Source organism: Miniopterus schreibersii, assembly GCF_964146895.1.
Source record: "Miniopterus schreibersii genome assembly, chromosome: 1".
Lineage (NCBI taxonomy): Eukaryota > Metazoa > Chordata > Mammalia > Chiroptera > Miniopteridae > Miniopterus > Miniopterus schreibersii.
In genome coordinates, this window is record NC_138101.1 from 153,845,827 (window position 1) to 153,866,052 (window position 20,226).

General features: G+C 38.1%; 2 protein-coding genes across 2 annotated transcripts in view; both read right to left on the minus strand.

Annotated features, from left to right (window-relative positions):
- Positions 1 to 671: 671 nt before the first annotated feature.
- Positions 672 to 946, minus strand: PIGBOS1 (PIGB opposite strand 1; the record flags this gene model as incomplete). Its single annotated transcript, XM_081122701.1, has 1 exon — positions 672 to 946. One exon carries the CDS (start codon positions 944 to 946, stop codon positions 782 to 784), a length of 165 nt encoding a protein of 54 aa, XP_080978827.1. The 3' UTR covers positions 672 to 781.
- CCPG1 (cell cycle progression 1) overlaps positions 672 to 20,226 on the minus strand; it is a 68,323-nt gene continuing 48,768 nt past the window's right edge. Inside the window, exons 11-13 of the mRNA XM_081122673.1 lie at positions 13,436 to 13,492; positions 4,015 to 4,116; positions 672 to 1,021 (exon numbers count right to left, since the gene is read on the minus strand). Coding sequence (XP_080978799.1) covers positions 906 to 1,021; positions 4,015 to 4,116; positions 13,436 to 13,492 — 275 coding nt within the window. The 3' untranslated portion in view covers positions 672 to 905. The remainder of the gene's footprint in view (positions 1,022 to 4,014; positions 4,117 to 13,435; positions 13,493 to 20,226) is intronic.

Consider the following 20,226-nt stretch of genomic DNA (forward strand, 5'->3'; position numbering starts at 1 on the left):
CCTCTCTTCTTCTCCTTTCCTCTCTGAGATCAATAAAGATATATTTAAAAAAAAAGAAAAAAAAGACTGTTAGGTTGAAAAGTGGTATCAAAAAAAACCCGCAAAAAAAGAAAAAATATATAAACAAACCAAAAAAGTAGTATCAGTTCTTAGCAATCTCAAAACCTCCCTTTAACTATGTGAATAATAGCTTCATTAACAAATTAACTCCTCCCTAACCACCATTATTAATGCAAATATGCTTAGCAGGTTAAATAGATGTGTGTCATATTTGCCACCCTACGTAACACCATATACCCCCTCAAAACCTCATTTGATCTGGGCCACCCCAATTCTCAATTTACTCCTCCATCCTGCCTGGGGTGAGAAAGGGCTGGAGTTGAAAGACGTGAAGGCTAACTGCAGGCTAACTGAGAGGCATTCTGCCTGAGGCAGTTGACTTAATACACTTCATCTACAAACACTATAAACACCATTCCCAGCTATTTTATAAATACAGTCTAGACTGTCATCCCATGATACTATATATGCTGCATTCCCAGAAAAATAAACCTGTACTAGGGAACAAAATATTCCTTAAGACATTCATTTTGATTAAAAGGAAATTACTAATCTGTCCTGGTGAAAAGACATAAAATGGCAAATAAAAGTACAGTAAACATTGACAGTGCTAGTTTTAAGAATCATCATCTATGATTTATTTATGTTTAAAATATATCTGAGAAGTCAATGTATAATTTCAATGGAACTTGAAGCAACTACAGTTCAACTCCACATAGTTTTAACATTTCTTCTCTTCTGATTTCTCTGCCAATTTCAACTTTTCTTTTAATTCCTTCTGATCTCTTGAATACTGTTCAAATATTGGTTGAAAAATATATATTCCTCCAGCAATTCCAAGGATGCTAGCAAAAAGCAGTTGTGGAAGAGTCAATCTCCCAAACATTTTTTTCAACAAATGCCAACACGGAACAAAGATGGTTTTGAAAAATTACACTCCACTCAGGAAATCTCTTCAGATCTGTGTACAAAGAAAATGGAAAACAAAGCAGTAAGTTAGTACAAGATCCTTTTTAAAGATTTCATGTCACTACTTTGCTCTGAAGTGAACAGTGTTTTTGTCATATGTAAATATCACATTGATTTAACTAAAATAGAAATATATATATATTTAGGGAGTATAGAAAATGAACGTTAGGGGATGGTATAAAACAAAGCTAAATCCTATTACAGAATGTTCTCAATGGTTTTAAGTGGATAATTTAAAAGGGAAGAAGTGAGACAAGGGCAGGCCATATTCTTTGACTTTAAACACATACCAATCCATCTGGAAATAGGAGACAGAGAAATGTTACTTTTTATTATTAGCTATCTTTACTCTCTCATATTTTTTGGCAATATGTATGATTAAAAACAATAGTTTTTTAAAAAACAGGCTAAAATTTTTGAATTTCCTTTGATGCTTTATTAAGTACAAGTAGACATCAAATATAAATCCTTTGCCATCCATTTTTGACAAAAATATAACAGATTTTGCTGGTTTTACTTCTAACAATAGAGGAGTTAAGACTCTATTACTTCTTGGAAAGTTGTACTATTTGCTGACATCTTAGTCTTTGGAGAAACTAGGTAGTTGTTTATGAATGAGGAAAATAGAGCAAAGGATTTACTTTTTCATTATTATAACAATATTCCACAGCCTCCTTAGACCAACCCTGAAGGTCACAAAAATCATTAGTGGCAAAACTGAAATTGGAAACTAGCCTGCCCTTAATATCACTAAAACGTAATTTAAACTAATCTGGGAAAGAAAATCCTGTTTTCTCCTGGACTCTACCATTACCTAGATAAATGAGGACATCACCAAGCATGCTTTGGATCAATGTCTGCTAAGTGTTAAAAAAGAAAAGAAAAAAGGGGCCATTTGCTCTTTGGAGAATGTTACCCTTCTGTCACTAAGCTGGCTAACTGACCCTGACCAAGTCATTTTACCTTTTTGAACCTCATTTTCCATATCCGTACAACTGGCTAAATCATCTCTACCTGGCCTACCTCGTTCAACAGTTATTGTGTGATCACACAAACCGTGAAATGTTGCACAAACACGTTTATAATTATCATTACAGGCATACCTCGGAGATATTGCAATTTGGTTCCAGACCACCGCAATAAAAAGAGTATCACAATAAAGCAAGTCACACAAATTTTTTGTTGTGCCAGTACATGTAAAAGTTGTATGCACTATACTGAAGTCTGTTAAGTGTGCAATAGCATTACATTTAGAAAACAAGGTACATACCTTAATTAAAAAATACTTTATTGCTAAAAAATGCTAACCATCATCTGAACCCGCAGCGAGTCGTAATCTTTTTGCTGGTGGAGGGTCTTGCTTCGATGTTGATGGCTGCTGACTGATTGGGGTGGTGGTTGCTAAAGTTTGGGGTGGCTGTAGCAATTTCTTAAAATGACTGAACAGCGAGGCTTGCCGCTTGGACTGACGCTTCCTTTCACGGAGGATTTCTCTGTAGCATGAGATACTGTTTGATAGCATTTTTCCCACCATAGAACTTCTTTCAAAGTTGGGGTCAATCCTCTCAAATCCTGCTGCTGCTTTGTCAACTAAATTTATGTAATATTCTAAGTCCTTTGTTGTCATTTCAGCAATCTTCACGGCATCTTCACTCGGAGTAGATTCCATCTCAAGAAACCACTTTCTTTGTTCATCCATAAGAAGCAACTCCTCATCTGTTAAGACACTTGTTGCGCCACCTTGCGCTTTTATGTCAGGGAGCTGGCTTCTTTCCTTAAACCTCTTGAACCAACCTCTGCTGGCTTCAAACTTTTCTTCTGCAGCTTCCTCCCCTCTCTCAGCCTTCATAGAATTGAAGAGAGTCAGGGCCTTGCTCTGGATTAGGCTTTGGCTTAAAGGAATGTTGTGGCTGGTCTGATCTTCTATCCAGACCACCAAAACTTTCTCCATGTCAGCAATAAGGCTGTTTCGCTTTCTTATCATCCGCGTATTCAGTGGAGTGGCGCTTTCCATTTCCTTCAAGAACTTTTCCTTCGCATTCACAACTTGGCTAACAGTTTGGCGCAAGAGCCCTAGCTTTCGGCCTATCTCAGCTTTCGACAAGCCTTCCTCACTAAGCTTAATCATTTCTAGCTTTTGATTTAAAGTGAGAGAGGTACGACTCTTCCTTTCACTCGAACACTTAGAGGCCATTGCAGGATTATCAACTGGCCAAATTTCAATATTGCTGTATGTCAGGAAACAGGCAGGCCAGGGGAGAGAGAGAGAACCGGTGGCCTGGCCAGGCCGCAGGACAGTCAGAACACACACAGTTATCCATTAAGCTCCTCCTCTTACGTGGGCATAGTTCTAAGCGCGCCAAAACAATTACAATGGTAACATGGAAGCTCACTGATCACCATAACAAATATAATAATGAGAAAGTTTGAAATATTTTGAGTTATCAAAATGAGACACAGAGACATAAAGCGAGCAAATGTTTTTGGGGAAAATGGCGTCGATAGACTCGCTCCTCACAGGGTTGCCAGAAACCTCCAAGTTGTACAAAAAAACAAACACAACCCCGCAATATCTGCGAAGCGCAATAAATCACAGCGCAACGAAACGAGGTATGCCTGTACCGGCCCCGCCACCACTCACTCTCCCACCGCTCCGCGCGCTCCCAGCCACTGACCCCGCCCCCGCCGGTCCCGGCCCAGGTGAGACCCGACCATTCCCGCAGTTCCGGGGTCTCCGGCGCACAGACCGCAAGACCGAAGGCCGCAGCAATCCCCTCCGAAGGAAAAGCCTCAGGGAAGCGTGGGCAAGCGCTGGTCAAACTTTCGTAGCCCGGACCAAAGCCGCAGCGCTCGTCGGCGAAACCGCCACCTTCGGAGGCTGGCGAGAGTTGCCCTTTCCCGGCGCCCTCTGCGCCTGCCCCGGACGGCTGCTCGCAGGGGCCAAGCTTGGTGAGCCCCCGAGCTGCGCGCGCTCCGCCAGCCTACCTCTGCGGAAGGCGCCGCAGCCCCTGCGGAATGGAGCGGGAGCCCGGCGACGGCAGCCTCTTTTTCCGCGGCCTCCAGAACCGCTCCCAGGAGAAGGTGAAGCTGCGGAAGAGAAAGTCGGCCTTGTACGTCGGCGCCCAGAAGAGCTCCGGGCGGCGCGGAGGTGAGCGAGGGGCGGGGTCGCCCCGGGGGAGGCGAGCGCGGGAAGCCGCGGGCTCGGAGCGAGGGCTCCATCTGCTGGGTGGGGTGCCAAGAAATCCAAGGGCGCTCGCGGCGGGCGGGATCCTCGAGCCCCGCCGCCCCCCCTGCACCGGCTTCTGCTTTATTTAACGCCGCCCTCCCCCAGCCGTGCGCAGTGAGGAGGCGCGACGCCACCCCGTTTTAGGGAGGGGGGCACCCAGGCCAAGAGTTACCCAAGCCTTAGCAGCTAGGGGGGCTGATTCCTGGGGAGGCACCAGCTCTGACTCCGCCTGCTTCATTTGCCCACTCCGCCTTCTCTCTGGTCTGGGTGTGCTGTTGGCCGGAGATAAATCACCCCAGCAAGTTGGGGGCGGGGGGTATTTAATATCAAGATGCACTTCTCATTAAGTATTGCCTGCACGCCTTTTGTGTGACAAGGACCGTAGGAGCGGCAAAAAAAAATGCCTCGTTACTCCTCCAGAAACCTGAGACCAAGAGGGGAAACCTATAAATTCAATAAAAATTGTAATAATTTTTAAAAAAGAAAGGGGAAACCTTTTTGCTAAATGAAAAGTGAAGATGGAAAAAAAGTGAGAGGGCACATACGCGGGTTGCGGGCTAGATCCCCGGTCCGGGGCGTGCAGGAGGCAGCCGATCAATGACTCTCTCATTGATGTTTCTCTTTCTCTCTCCCTCTCACTTCCTCAATTTGAAATCGATGAAGATATATTTAAAAAAAAAAAAAAAAAAAGTGAGGCTAGGAGGATTGGGGAGGGGACGAGGGGGAGGTAGCTGCGCCTCAGCTCTCGGGATTTCTTTCCCTAACCTGCAGCTTGTTAGAAGTTGCATCCCATCAAGGTTAAGGATAGTAACGACAATCAATTACCATGCTTTCAACAGACTTAGAGTTGAACTTTTAGGTATTCAAGATCAATTGTTCGAGGGGAGGAAGGCAAGGTTTTCTAACAGCAGAGAGAGTCCAGTGAGGTGTTTTTAAGTGTTTCTGGAAGATGAAAGTTCAGGTGGGACATGTATATTGTGTTAAATGTACCAACTGAGAAACATTTAAAATGTGTTTCATGAGAAGGGAGGAGACTAGCAGGAACCCAGAATAATAGCAAAGAATCACAGTGAATCAGAGGTAGGTTGCAAACTCAAATACTCAGGCAGCCAGCACAGGCCAGGCTAAATAAGTCAAAGCCCCCTATATTTCAGTACCACTCCCTTGTTGCCTGTTGCACTGTGTTGCCCGATACTAGTTTTGAAATGCTGCAATAGACTAATATAAATTCGGACTTCTAAAATTGTCCTCACCTGAGGACATACTTTACTGATTTTTACTGAGGGGGGAGGGAGGGATTGGGGAGGCGGAGAGAGAAATATCAATGTTTGAGAGAAACATCAATCCCCTCCCATACACTCCCCCACCGGGGATCAAAACCGCAACCTAGGCATGTGTCCTGACCAGGAACTGAACCTGCAACCTTTCAGTGCACAGAAAGCCACTCCATCTGAGCCACACCGGCCAAGGCACTAAATTCAAATTTTAAAAAAATACTGTGTTTCTCTCTCTCTCTCTCTCCATCTCTAAAGTCAATTTTTTAAAAATTTTTTTTAAAAAAAGTACAGATCATTTTATAAGCCACTGTTTGGCACATATTACAAAGAGTTGCTTCCTAAGTTAGTAATTTGTTAGCTGGTTTCTTCCATTAGAATCACATATAGGATAACCTAATCCATGTGGCTAAGACCCAATCTCTTTTTCAGTATTTATTTTCTCTTCATACAGTAAAAGAAAGATTGGTTAAATGAAAGGAGTGGGAAATCACCCAGTGGTGAGTTTCTGGCCCTTATATAACTCTGGGCCCAGGTGTGCTTTGAGAGTAGTGCGGAGGGGTCAGAGTTCACTACTGTGCCTTAACAGAGCCTGAGCAAGGGGCCAACCAGGGCAGCAGATTTTAGTTCTGTAAACAGAATTGCCTGACTTTTGTGCAAAAATTACCTGTTTTGTTTTTCAGATCTTTTTGGTGAAAACATTTATCTGGTCTTGTTTACCATAGCATTACGAATATGTAACTGCTTTTTAGTCCAGACAAGTTTTGTTCCAGATGAATACTGGCAATCTCTTGAAGTTGCACATCATATGGTTTTCAAATATCCTTTGTCGTTTCTTTTCCAGATTATGAATGTGTATTCATCTTAGGAATTGTATTAGTTCCTGTTATACATTTCCAGTTAATCCTCCATATTTTCTCCAAATAATTTTAATTTATCAAAGTATGCCATTATTTTATGCTAATATTTCTTCTATATATTTCTCTGATGTTAATGTACTTGAGTTAACCTTTAGCTCAGTACTGTGGAGAAAATATTTGAAGTAAAAAACACATTCCTGCCTTGAAGAAGAGTTTAGTTGGCCAATTGCATTTTTAACTTAAATATTTAGTATAAAGTGCTATGTTTTTAAGCTGTGTCAAAAAGTAAGTTTTATATATGGGAATGAAAGTAGGTTTTGTTTCAATGCTACTGAACATTAGTCCTTAATATTACTAATTATGGTTATTTGACCTGGGAATGGACAGAAAGATTGAGGGGTTACACTTACCCCTTAATCTTTGCAAGCATTTACAAGATTCTGCATATTTTGGGGAAAGACAGTGTTCAGTTGATGGTAAGTTTAAATAAAAGTAATCAAAATAGTTCTTAAAAGTAGATTTATTCTATCCTTGTTTAAAGTTTAGTCTATATTAACTAAATGGTATTGTTGGTATCATGAAATTTGTTTTTAAAAGGCTACTGTTGCTAAACTCTGGCCATATCTGGAAGTGCAGGGTCCCAAAGACATGCTATGATGTAACTAGAACACAAGACCAAGCATGAAAGTGTCCTGCTGGGAGCAATCCAGTTAAGATTTTCAGAATGATTACATTATATATTAGTTATTTGGACTTTAGAAGTATATTTCCTTCATAAAGAAACGAGAGCCAGGTTGTATTTTTTTTAACTTGTGAGCTAAAGACCATGTTATATGAGCTTATGAAGACTAAATACATATAAACACACTCAGAATTTAAGTGTTGAAATTAAAACTTAGGAGAAAAATCAATTTGACAAAAATTTAATGAGATGCGCAAATCATTGTGCTATGTTGTAATTAGGCCTCAATAGTTAATAGGGTTGTAATTCCTGGATCATGTATTTCTGGGGTTATTTGCCAGAAGAGGATACAAAGGAAGAACTAATGGTACAAAAGTTTCTCTACCTCACTGTTAAGATCCTTTAAGCTGTCAAGTTGGACTCAGAACTCTGGGCCTTCCCAATTTTCTGTTAGGGAAGTACCTACCCCAGGACTCCAAAGGCAGTCCAAATCCTGAGGGTTTTTTGAAGCCTGAGAGACAGTGAGGTTCTGAGACTTTTTTTTTAAGGCAGTGTTGTACCCTCCCCTTTGCAGTGATATTTGATTCTCCATTACTGAGAAACAAGGATCAGACCTGTAAAACAGATGCTTCTCATGGAAATATCCTGAGCGGTAGCAGTTTCATTGACACAGGTAGAACTTAGGAGCTGTGAATTCTCTTTTCCCAGGGCTACCCACTAGCATGTAGATCATGCAAGGGTATCCATAAAGTCTAGAACCACAGGCAGATATACATGTCATCAAGGAAATCTTATATCCCAGGAAATAGGTTATATTACAAATGAAGGGGTCTTCAATATACAAAAACTTCCTATTCCTCCAAAACCTGTCTACTGCCTTCAACCTGAAGCTGACCCACCTGGCACAGTGAAATAGTTTGCTGGCTATTTAAATTAAAATTACTAGTGTTGAAATTGTATTAATATATGCGTGTGTGTATGTATATTACCTTGGACGTTTCCATGAAAAATAAATGTAATTTTTGTAGAAAACCAGCTATTTTTGCAGTAGAATAGAATAATACAGTATATCTACTTTTGTACTAAGAATGGCTTTCAATTGATAATTAGATTAGCTTGATGTCTTATGATAATTCAGTGTGAACCAACAAAGGTTTTTAATTTTTATTTTTTTAATTAATGAAGATTTGGACTCCTAGACTTGCCCAAGCACTTCTGTCTGCTATAGCCGACTTGAGGCTTTACTCATTAATGAAGCAACTAGAAAATCAGCAAGTAGCAAGATGGGTGGTAAGTCCTAAACACTTTAGAAACTATATGGCAGTTATTTCATTCCTATGAGTATGAAACACATGGAACAATGTTGATTCCCAAACCAGTTTCAGAAAATAATTCATACAACTTTATAGAGGTACTCCCATAATTAAGAGTAAAATACATGCAGCACACGCCGTCTCTCTCCTGATTGGGCTCTAGGCGGCAGAAGTCACTGATGCCCTCAAACCCTAGGAGACAGCCTCTGGAAGCACCTTCACTCTTCCAAGCTGTCAGTCCTTGCCTCACTTTCCATAAAATTCAGTAGGAATAGTTCACCTCACAAATTACCTAGGCCATTTACAACCCTGTTCCTCTATCTGAGACTATTCCTCTACCTGAGACTCAGCCTGAGAAATACCTTTTCACTGAAGCACTGGTTTCACTGAAACACTCTGGTGAGTGTTTTTGAAATGGCTGGACCATGTAAGGGAAAGGGTGTGGTGTAGAAGGCTGTCGTTTGTCATTTAGCTTATTTCACAGTGGGGAGATAGATTCCTGATCTCCCATTCAAATCTTGAATGGATTTTTCCATTTAAATCATATCCTGAAGAGTGATTGGATGCTGTAGTACTGCTGTTACTTCACTTTGGAAATAGATAGGTTCCAAATTCCAACATACCAATTCACCAACACATTTCTGGAATATAATTTATTATAATTATTAATAAATATTAACAATTTACTAAAATTAACAGGACATATTTCTACAGGTAGTGTGTTGATTTTCATTAAAAAGACAGATTGGTTTAGCAAATGAGCCCTTGCTAACTGATTCCAGGATAAAGACAGTTTCTATTTTGTGCTTATATACACTGCTGAAGGCTCAAACTAAAATGGCAAAGGCATAATGCCTTTGAAGTCCTTCCTCCAAAGTAGCAACACTAGGTTCTTCTAGTTTAGGAAAAGCCTTTAACTCCACAAAAATTGGGAACAATTTTTAATGGTTATATTTGAAGAGCTAGGAAGCTAGTACACCTGTGTAACACCCTTCCATCAACTAACAAGCTTCTTTTGTTGTTTTGTAGACTTAATGATGCTTCTGTTTGTGTATTCTTTTAAAAACTGGTTTAAAAATATAATTTTCAAATTAAAATTTAATGATGTTTCCTGATATTTTTTCTCTCTCCTGTGTTGTCTTAATTTTTCATCAAGAAATAGGGCAACATTCCAAACCAAGATCAATATAAAGTAAATTTACTTATTAGTAACATAAGACAATTTGAGGAATACTGATCAGGAGAATACAGTTAAGAATTTTAATTCTCTATAACCTATATCATTAAAAAGTCATGTTTTGTGTCTTTTATTAGCAGGAAGTGAGATTTAAATCAAACCCAATGCCATAAAAATGTATCTGAAAGTATAAACTACTTTACTTTAACAAATATAGATCTGATATCACAGACTGGTATTTGATATAAATTCTTAAAAACAATGTTTGGACAGGCCTACTTTTAACATTACTTACCTTTTGATGTGATTTTTGCATTATTTGGACTTGCTTGCTATTTTCCATAGACGATAACACTAACTAAATTTTTCCATTTCCCACTCCATATATGTTTGCTCATATTTGTTCTTAGTTTTTTTGCCAGTTGTGCTCTTGGTTCACATGGTATTGCTGTACCAGAACTCTTACAAACACCATGGAAACTGTTCTCACTGTAATTGCTCTTTTCTACTACCCTTTGGAAGGTTCAAAGTCTATGAACAGGTGAGATGTATTACTGTTTATATACAAAACTCTAAAGCATGGTTTTGAAAAAAAATCTTAAATATCAAAATATTGCAGTGTCCAGTAGACCCCCCTAATGTTTATGAAGATTATTAGAACCACAAATATTCAATTGATGCATTTATTATAGCTGGAAACAGATATACTCAAACTGGATAATTAAGGAGAGGTTAATAAAAAGACAGTTTACAGAGGTGTAGACAATGTTTAGAAAAGCCAATAAGGGATACCACAGTGCCCCAGGACTAGTCTCAATAGTAAGTTTCTATTACCCCTTGGCCCCAAGGAGCAAGGAGAGGAAACATTACTAGAATCCATGCAGAGCTATGACTTTGAGAGGCCCCAACAGGAGACAGGCACAGCCTGCCTTTAGCCATAGGAAGGGAACTCGGGGAATAAAATATCCTGACTCAACTCTTCTGTCCCCCAGTGAGCCAAAGCCAATCGGAAAACAAGATACCCCACTGACAGTCCATACAGGTCAGCCTCCCTGCACATGGAGTAGGTGAACAGAGCTAGGAGGGCAAATAGAAAATATATGGACCTAATTTGGGCACATACATATAAACTGGGGAAGCAAATACCAAGCCAAGGGAACAACGTGAGCAAAAGCACAAAGCTGTAAAGGGGCTTCATTGTATTCTGGGCAGCTTGTCCAGAGTAGCTAATGTGTGGTAGGATGCATGGGGGGGGAAAGAAGAGTAAGGGATGAGACTGAAAAGGGACTTCGCTCTTTTCCAGAATTTGAACTTTAATCTGTAGGTTGTAGGGAAACATTGGAGGCTTCTGAGAAGCATGGCATAATCATATCTGATTTAGAAAGAATTCTCTTGTAGTAGCTGTATTCAGGATATAATGAAAGGGAGAAAGCCAGAATTTGAGTCTAGTTAAGAAGCTAGTGTCCACGCCCGGCTGGGCGTGGCTCAGCGGTTGAGCATCAACCTAGGATCCAGGCGATCAAGGTTCGATTCCCGGTTGGGGCATATGCCCGGGTTGTGAGCTCGATCAATGGCTCTCTCATCATTGATGTTTCTATCTCTCTCCCTCTCCTTTCCTCTCTCTGAAATCAATAAAGATATATTTAAAAAAAAAAAAAAGCTAGTGTCCGTTCTTCATATATAAAAAAGGTGGTTGTGAGGAAGAAATTAAGATCATTTCTGCAGACTCTTGACTGCAAGAATAGGCATTCAGTTAAGTTATCTATATGATAAGGATTTTATTACAAGACAAAAAGTAGAAATAAGGAAAATAGACATCTTAGGTTTATGGCCATGCCTGGAATAAAATTACAGAATAACTCAGCCACATAAATGAATTAGAAGGTTATGCAGAATGCAAGGTAGTTTTGGGGAATGGCTGTTTGCTTGTGCCTTTATAGCCCAGCCTATGAATCCCTGCTTTAGCCACCCATCAGTTTGAGGCTTAGCCAGTCTGTCTACTTCTGTTCTCATTACCAATTGCCCCACTTCCTTTGTATCCCACATTCACTTTGAGAGAATCTGATTAGGCCTCTTAAATGTCATTGTCCCTATCTGGACAGAGCTTTCACACTGGCCAGCCTTAGATTGGCTACCTGGGCTCAGATGTCCTTCTCCAATTCAGTCAGGAAAGGAGGGTCATGTGGGACAAATGACTGCTATATAAGCATTCTTTCTGTTACAGGTACTATTCCTTGCCTGACAATAAATGACATTTTGCAAACACCTTTAAAAATACAAGTATTGTACATGAAAGATTTTTTTTAAGGGTGGTATGAGAATATCTAAGCATTGATTTCTGTAAAATGAGAATCTATTAAAATTGTATAGCACAGGACTACTGCAAAGTAAGTGCTCAATAAGTATTAATAACAATGATGTTGTTATTAAGTGAAGGAATATTTCTGGGCAATACCAAAAAAAAAACCCCAAAAATGATTACAATGACTATGGAAAGATTCCAGCCAAATGACAGGACTTGATATAAAATGATGGCAGTGGGAATGGGAGAGAAACAGTGATATATGAATGAGAAGTTGCTATTTAAGGTGACTCCAAAGTTTTAAGACTGAGAAACTGAGTGATACTATTAACTTACGTACTAGGCACTGAACAGATTTGAGGGAAAGTTGTGGGAATTACTTCAGACACTTTGATTTTGAATGCCACTAAGAAATCTATGTAGAAACATTCAGAAAGGAGTAAGAAGCCCAAGTCTGAAAATTTGGAGTGAGATTGGGACTAGAAATACGCATTTGGTTGTCCTCCAGGGAGTTTCACTACAGCAGAAGTTACAATTAGGCTGTCTGCAAGTCAGACCAAGCCACAACTATGTTTTATTTCACTTGGCAACATTTTAAAATTGGATGATCTTACATAATATCTGGATTTCTCGTTTTTGTTGAAAGAAAAAAGGGAGGTCTAACAACATTTTGGGCCAGGATTCCTTCATGACAATATCAGAGTCCCTACCTGACCAACATCACTCATTTTTATTACTTACCTGATCTGTGTAAGCATTTGAATTTGAAATTTCTGGTGGTACATCCTCATCAACATTAGAAATTCTTTACAATTATTTATTACTTGTTGGGTATATAATAGTATAATAAAGTTGTTTTCTTTTCCTAGCTTTCAATTTTTAGCAGGACTAAGTATATTTCCAGGTGATAACTCACTGCCTGTGGTCCATGATTAAATTATCACATAATCTCCTTCAACCACTTACTGAAAGAAGTCTTAGTAGTAAAAACCCACATTTCTATCATATAGGTTTTATAGCAGGCTTTTTATCAGTTGTATATACACATCTTTCAGTTGGATAAAATTAACAGCTTAATTTCAAAACAAAATCATATGGACTCAGAAGCCCATCATAGCCTAAATGATCCTAATGTTTCTTTAAATGCATTTGGTTTCTTCCTGAGAGAATGGTTTTATGTGACTTTTATATCCTTATGAGAGACTTGATAATTTTTCCATCAGGAAAGCAACTGGCAGAGTTGTGTAGTTAAAAGTTAGTATACCTTTCAGCAAACATGACTAACATTAAGACAAAGAATAACTGCTTATTTCAAAATACTAGAATTGGGATATTGGAGATGGAAAAGATCTTAGATATTACCCCTTTTTATGGATGAGAAAAATTAAGAGCCAGAAAGTGTAAGTAACTTTCCCAAGTTCACAAAGCTATTTATAACAAAAGGAAAATGTTCTTTTTTTTAAATGTTGTATCACAGTATAAATAGATAACTTCTAAACTCACTTCCTAGTTGTCTTGACAATACATTTTCCTTGTTTACAGTGTAAAGTACTCATCCTTGGTGGCACTTGCCTTCATCGTTCGCCCCACAGCAGTCATTCCATGGATACCTTTGCTCTTCAGACATTTCTGGCAAGAACAGAGAAAGCTTAATCTTATTCTACATCAGTTTTTACCTGTTGGGTAAGTATTGCTACAATCCACCTATTAATTTTAATAACTTCCAAATTATATACTATAAACAAGATTTTTACATCTTTCAGTCAATTGTTTTATCTTCTGTCAATGACAATTGTCAGACCAAGGAAACAGAATATTTCCAAATTTATATTGTAACATTTACGAGTCTAGTTAAGTACAAGAATTTTAATTTGCCTAAATGAGTAAGAATCTTTGCAATTTTTCTTAGAACTGTCCTATACTTCCTAAATATTTCTGATACGTTTTAGAGATACTTGATTCTTTTACATTTGTACAGGGCTTTATAATTTATAATGGGCATTCACATTACCTTATGATTTTCAAAATTCTGGGATCTAGGCAATGTAGGTGTTTTTGTTTTGTAGAAGAAACGGGGCTTGGCGAAATTAAAAATGAGTTAGCCAAAGTCGCTGGGTTGGTTGCTATAATGGAACTAAGATTGAAACCCAGGTCTTCTAACTACCTTTTGAGCTCCTAGGATCAGACTTAACCCAAGTACTAGTAGAGTATCCAAAGCAGTTATTAATAAGGGATGAATGTGAATCTTTTTAACACACTAGTATTCACTCTGTACAAGTATTTTTTGGTAGTATTTAAAAAGGACTAAGTCATCTGGTGACTAAAACACTGTTGTCATTTCTCAGATTTATAAAAATCGTTTTGAATATATTACCTTCACTCAGGAAATATTTAACCCTAGTATGTGCCAGGTGCTGTTACAGATGCTGGAGATAGAGCAGTTTAACAAAACAAAAGTCCCTGCCCTCATGAAGTTTACATTCTAGTGAGGAAAGACAGCTAAAAACAAATATATTTGTAATATATTTCTCAATTGACAGTAAGTTCTATAGGAAAAAAAGGAGTAATTCGGAAGCCCCCACCGTGATAAGGTGACATTGGAGCCAAAAACTAAAGGAAATGAGAGAGTGAACCATGTAGATAACCTGAAAGAATATTCCAGACAAAGGGACCAAAGTGCAAAGACCTTGATGCAGGGGTTATTTGGCATTTTCAAGGAAGAGCAGAGAAACTGGAGTGGCTACAGAAGAGTAAGCTTGGGACAGTGTGATAATGAAGTCAGAGGAAGAGCAGGGGCTCAGGTCCTGAAGGCTTTTACACTGAGGGAGATGAAAATCCTTTCTACTCTTAGCAGGATGATACAGTTTATTCACTCAGAAAGCCAACATCTTGACAATTCATGAGAGACCATGAGCTAGAGACATCCAGCTAAGCCATACTTGGCTGGATTCTTGACTCAGAGAAACTGAGAATAATAAATGTTCATAGTTTCAAGTTGTCAAGTTTTGGGGTAATTTGTTATACAGCAATAGATAATACAGTGTTTATTTTTCAAAGTTTGCTTAAGTGCAGCTTATGTAATGAAAGATCTTTCAGAATGTGTAAATCCATATTCAGTATATGAAACTAAAGCATTTCTAAAGTGGCCTTTTTTTATATTTACACTGTGGAATACTATGCAGCTGTAAAAACGAAGGATCCCTTACCCTTTGAGACAGCATGGTGGGACCTGGAGAGTATTATGCTAAGCAAAATAAGCCAGTAAGAGAAAGGCAAGTATCACATGATCTCACTTATATGTGGAATCTAATGAACAAAATAAACCAATGAAGAGACATAGAAGCATGGAACAGACCAACGACTCTCAGAGGGAAGGCAGGGGTAGGTGGGTGGGGAGAGATTAACCTAAGAACTTACATGCATATATGCTTAACCCATGGACACAGACAATAGTGTGGTAAAGACCTGGGGAGGGGGGTACAGGGTAGAGGGGATCAGTGGAGGAAAATGGGGGACATTTGTAATACTTCTAACAATAAAGATAAATTTTAAAAATAAAGTGGCTTTTTTTTACGTGGCTTGATGTAAGGCATTTGCAAAGCCATATGCCAATATTGGATTTTCAGTAAGTTCAGAATATGCATCATCCTTCTTTTTGTTTTTCAGATTTGTCACTTTGAGTTGGTCTTTGATAATTGATCGCATATTTTTTGGTCAAGTAAGTCAAATGTATTAAACTATTTTCAATCTAACCATTACACTAAAAGCTCAACCTGGTTTTTAAATTCATGAATATTTAAGAACATAGGCAAGTCATTTTTTAAAAATGATATGGGTTACATTTTTTAAAAACTGCTAGTATATGCCTTTGGTTCAATCTGTTGTGCTTTATAACAGAACTGTGTATTCCTAGTTGAAGTTCAAAACATTCCACTTTTTAAGGCATTTTTATCAGGTTTGTAGCAATAAAGTTTTGATTTATTAAAATTATTTTAGCTGACCTCAAAGTAATCATCCAGAATTCAAATTAACCACTGGTTGGACATTTTAATCTCCTGACTACAGGTTGTTTTTAAGTTCCCTATTTTTAAGTCACTTATGGGCTCTGCAATCAGATTGCTGCAGTTTGAAGCCTAGTGCCCTCATTATTAGTCGTGTGATGGACAAGTTACGTACCTTTCTTGCCAGTTTCTTTATCTGGAAATAATTGTGATACCTGTCTCATAACGTTGGGGGATTCAGTGAGCGTTGCACATATAATGCTTACAGTGGTACATTAGCTGTTGCTGCTGTTGATTCTTTTCTGTTGTGTACCATAATTCCAGTTGTAATGTTTTCAAAGCTTTATCTTACTAGGTAATGTGTGATATAAGGTACTAGAATAAAATTTTTATGTGGGTACCCCATATAAATTCACTCTTAAAAATTATTTTTAAGTGTTCTCTTTAGCTCTAATTCTGTCTAAAACTGTCCAGATTTGAATGTTTAGTCATGCTTTCTTAAATCTCAGAAACCTCATTTGTTTTACAAATGAACAAAGAACACATTAATACTCAGAACATAAAAAAATGATTTTATATACTCATTAATCAAAAATTAGTGTAAACTATTGTTTGGTTTTTAGATCATTCCTGACTTAATGTCAAGATTCTGCCAACTTCCCTAATGCCAAAGATTCATACTTGGCACTAACACATTTCTGTTTCTTTCCTTTAACTATGCCAGTGGACTCTGGTTCAATATAATTTTTTGAAATTTAACGTGCTGCAAAATTTGGGAGCATTTTATGGTTCTCATCCATGGCATTGGTACTTCAGTCAAGGATTTCCGGTGGTTCTGGGTACTCACCTACCCTTCTTTATTCATGGCTGCTTTCTAGCCCCAAAGAGGTACCGGATACTTTTGGTAACTGTGCTGTGGACACTTCTAGTTTACAGGTAAGATTTTATTTATTCAAATAGTTAATTTTGATAATGTTACCAAGAAATTAAATTCTTCAAAAAGTAAACTGTTACCTTTTGGACATGCATTAATTAGGATTTGTTAATCAGGATTATTTAGCAGACAGGAAAAGTAGTAATTATGCTGGGCTCAGATAGAATGAATACTTATGATATGTATAGTTTACTTAACAAGAATTACATTCCATTTTTAAGAAGTTGAACAAATTTCATTTGCTCTTTTTCAAAAAATAGAAACTACCAAAATTTTAAGTATTAAAGGACCAGAGAAATAATATTTTTAAATAAATATATATGTATCTTTGTTCCAAATTTGAGTAATGACTTATTTGGATTGGTAACAGAAATCCCATTTTTAGAATGTAATTGTACATTAGACATTGGGATCAAATGTTAGGATTACTTTTAACACATCACCTTATAACTAAAAAATGACAGATTCCTGAAGTATGAAATTTAGTCTCAGTACTTGGAAGAACAGGTTGTATTAATTACACTTCTTTTAAATACATTACTTTCTCAAAGTATCATGTAATATGAGAAAATATTTTAATATTTTTTCTTTTATAGCATGTTGAGCCACAAAGAATTCAGGTTTATCTATCCAGTTTTACCGTTCTGTATGGTGTTCTGTGGTAAGTATTTTTGCTCAATATAGAAAAAAATTATATAGAAGTAGGTAAAAGAAAATAAGCTCTCCTCATTAAACTCTAAAATATTTATTTTCAACTAGGCTAAAAGAGAACTGCTTCTTAACTACAAAATAATTATGTTACTGCAGTATTCTCTTTCTGAAAACTAAATATCCTTTTTCCTGTGTCCTGTACAGTGAGATAAAATCATAAGGATCCAATATCCAAAGCATTTTTGGTGGTGGTATTTCTGGCTATTAAAAATCTCACTAAAAAGTAATAGAATGGTATGTCTATTTTAGAATAGCTACTTTAAGTTTATGGTTATTAAACTATTAAGTTCTTTGTTTCGTAAATGTAAATATATTTAGAGCTGTTAAAACTAGTTTTTAATGCTTTTGTTGCTTTAAGACTCACTCTAACGCACATGCAATTTTGTTAACCTTCACCCAAGAGTATTTTTTCCATTAATTTTTTAGAGAGAGTGGAGGGGGAGAGATAGAGAGAGAAATATCCATGTGAGAGAGACATCAATTGGTTGCCTCCCACTCACCCCACCTGGGGTGGGGGATCAAGCCTGCAACCGAGGTACGTGCCCTTGACCGGAAATCGAACCCAAGACCCTTTAGTACACAGGCTGATGCTCTAACCACTGAACCAAACCAACTAGGGCTGCATTAGCAATTTTAAAAGTGACTCACACCTTATTTTTTTACATGTGACTTCTAAAGTTTTATATCATCCAGCTCTGGAAAATACGAATTTTTATATTGGTTTGGAAAAATTATGAATTGAAACTTTATTAACTTCAAGTTTAATTCAAAATAAATGACTGTTAGTTTCCTTCAAATACTAATCACTAAAAGAAAAAATCAAAATCACAGGACTGGGAAGGGAAGAAATGAGTAATCAACAGGGACTAGAGACAGGGCAAAACTAGGGAGTTAATGGTATCAATTTTTTTTAATTAAAAAAGAACTCCAAAGAACCCAGAGTTAAGCAGCCTTCTTTGATCATGTATACAGTATCTCCTACAGACCTCAGATGTACTCTCTCCAGTTTAAGTACAAAAATACACTGTATATATTTATACATCTGAAGTACTGAAACCAAAGTTAATTTATGCCATTTTTTTAATCCTTACCTGAGGAAATGTTTATTGATTTTTAAAGAGTGGGGGAGGGGGAGGGAGAGAGAAACATCGATTGGTTGCCTCCCACATGCACCCCAACCTGGGTGGGGGATTTAACCCACAACCTTTCGTTGTATGGGCCAACACTCCAACCATCTGAGCCACCCTGCCAGGGCTATATCATTACTTTATGGTCTTATATACAATGCAGTCACATGTAACAATATAGGTATCTAACAACTATTTGGCAAGTCTTTTAATAGTGGGCCCATTTACCAGAGTAAATTTGTTCACGAATCAGTCATCTTTTCTTTTTTTACAAATTTGAGCTAGAATTAAATCAAGTTTGATTTTTGCCCATGTGAACATTGCCAGACTGTTGAAAGTCAAATGTGTGGTTTGGTTTGGTTAATTTAGGAAGTTGTTTTGATTTCATTTTTATAATCTGGGTCTTTCCAGCATTTCACTTATGTGTGCATCTTTACAAAGTGTTTTAGGGAAAGACTGAGTTTTCTGAACCTCATTCCGTCCAAAAGATGACATCTTTAAGTGTTAGGATCCCAGTAAACTCTTGCTCCCAATCCCAAAGACTTAGATAAAATGCTGGTGAGGGTTGAGCTCTTCTTGTAATGGACAAGAATCAGCCTTTCTTCCATCCTGTGTCCACTCAGGAAGGATCCCTAAAGGACTGAGACCCACCAAAACCCCTGACCCTCTATTAGGATGCAACTTTTTTCCTGCACACACACACACACCCAAGGTTCTTGAGTGAGCCAAAGATTCAGATTCTTAGGAGACTCATTAAGAGTTAGAACTCTTTTATGTTAAGAGCTTCTAACAATAGGACCAATTAAGTAGCGAGCTCACCTAGATGTCTTTGGATGCTCAGGAACGATGTCAGACAACAATTCTCATCAGTTATTGATGTCTGAGTCTTTTTCTAACCACCTGAAATGTTGTTATATTGTGCTTCAAATGTCATTTATTCTATTCTTGTGTGACCTATTTTAACCTGATTTTATATAAACATGACACCTCTGTTGACCATTGCTGTGTAACAGGCCACCTTAAAATTTAATGGATTAGCCCTGTGGCTTAGTTGGTTGGATGTCATCCCACGCACCAAAAGGTTGCTGGCAGGATTCGGTTTGAGTACATGCCCGGGTTGCAGGCTTGACCCCCAGTAGGGGTCATGCAGGAGGCAGCTGATCAGTGTTTCGCTCTCACATGGATATTGCTCTCTCCTCCCTTCTCTAAAAATCAAAAGATCTTTTAAAAAATTTAGTGGCTTAAAGCTCCATTTATTTCTGTTGACAAGTCTGTAGTTCAGCTGGGCAGTTCTCATCTCCTCTGAGTTCACTTACACAAATAAAACCAGCTGCAGATGGGGTGCACACAGCTCTACTGACCTAGGCTGGGCTCTCACGTTTGAGGTTCAGCTGACTACGTCTAAGGTACCTCAGCTTTTCTGTGCACACTCATTCTCCAGCAGGCTAGCTGGGGCTTGTTCACTTTGTGTGGGCAGGGTTCCAAGAGAAGGAACAGAAGTGTACAAGGCCTTTTTAGACTCAAGCATGGAACTGGCACTGTCACTTCCACCACTGTCCCAAAGCCAGGGCAGATTTGAGAGATGAGAAA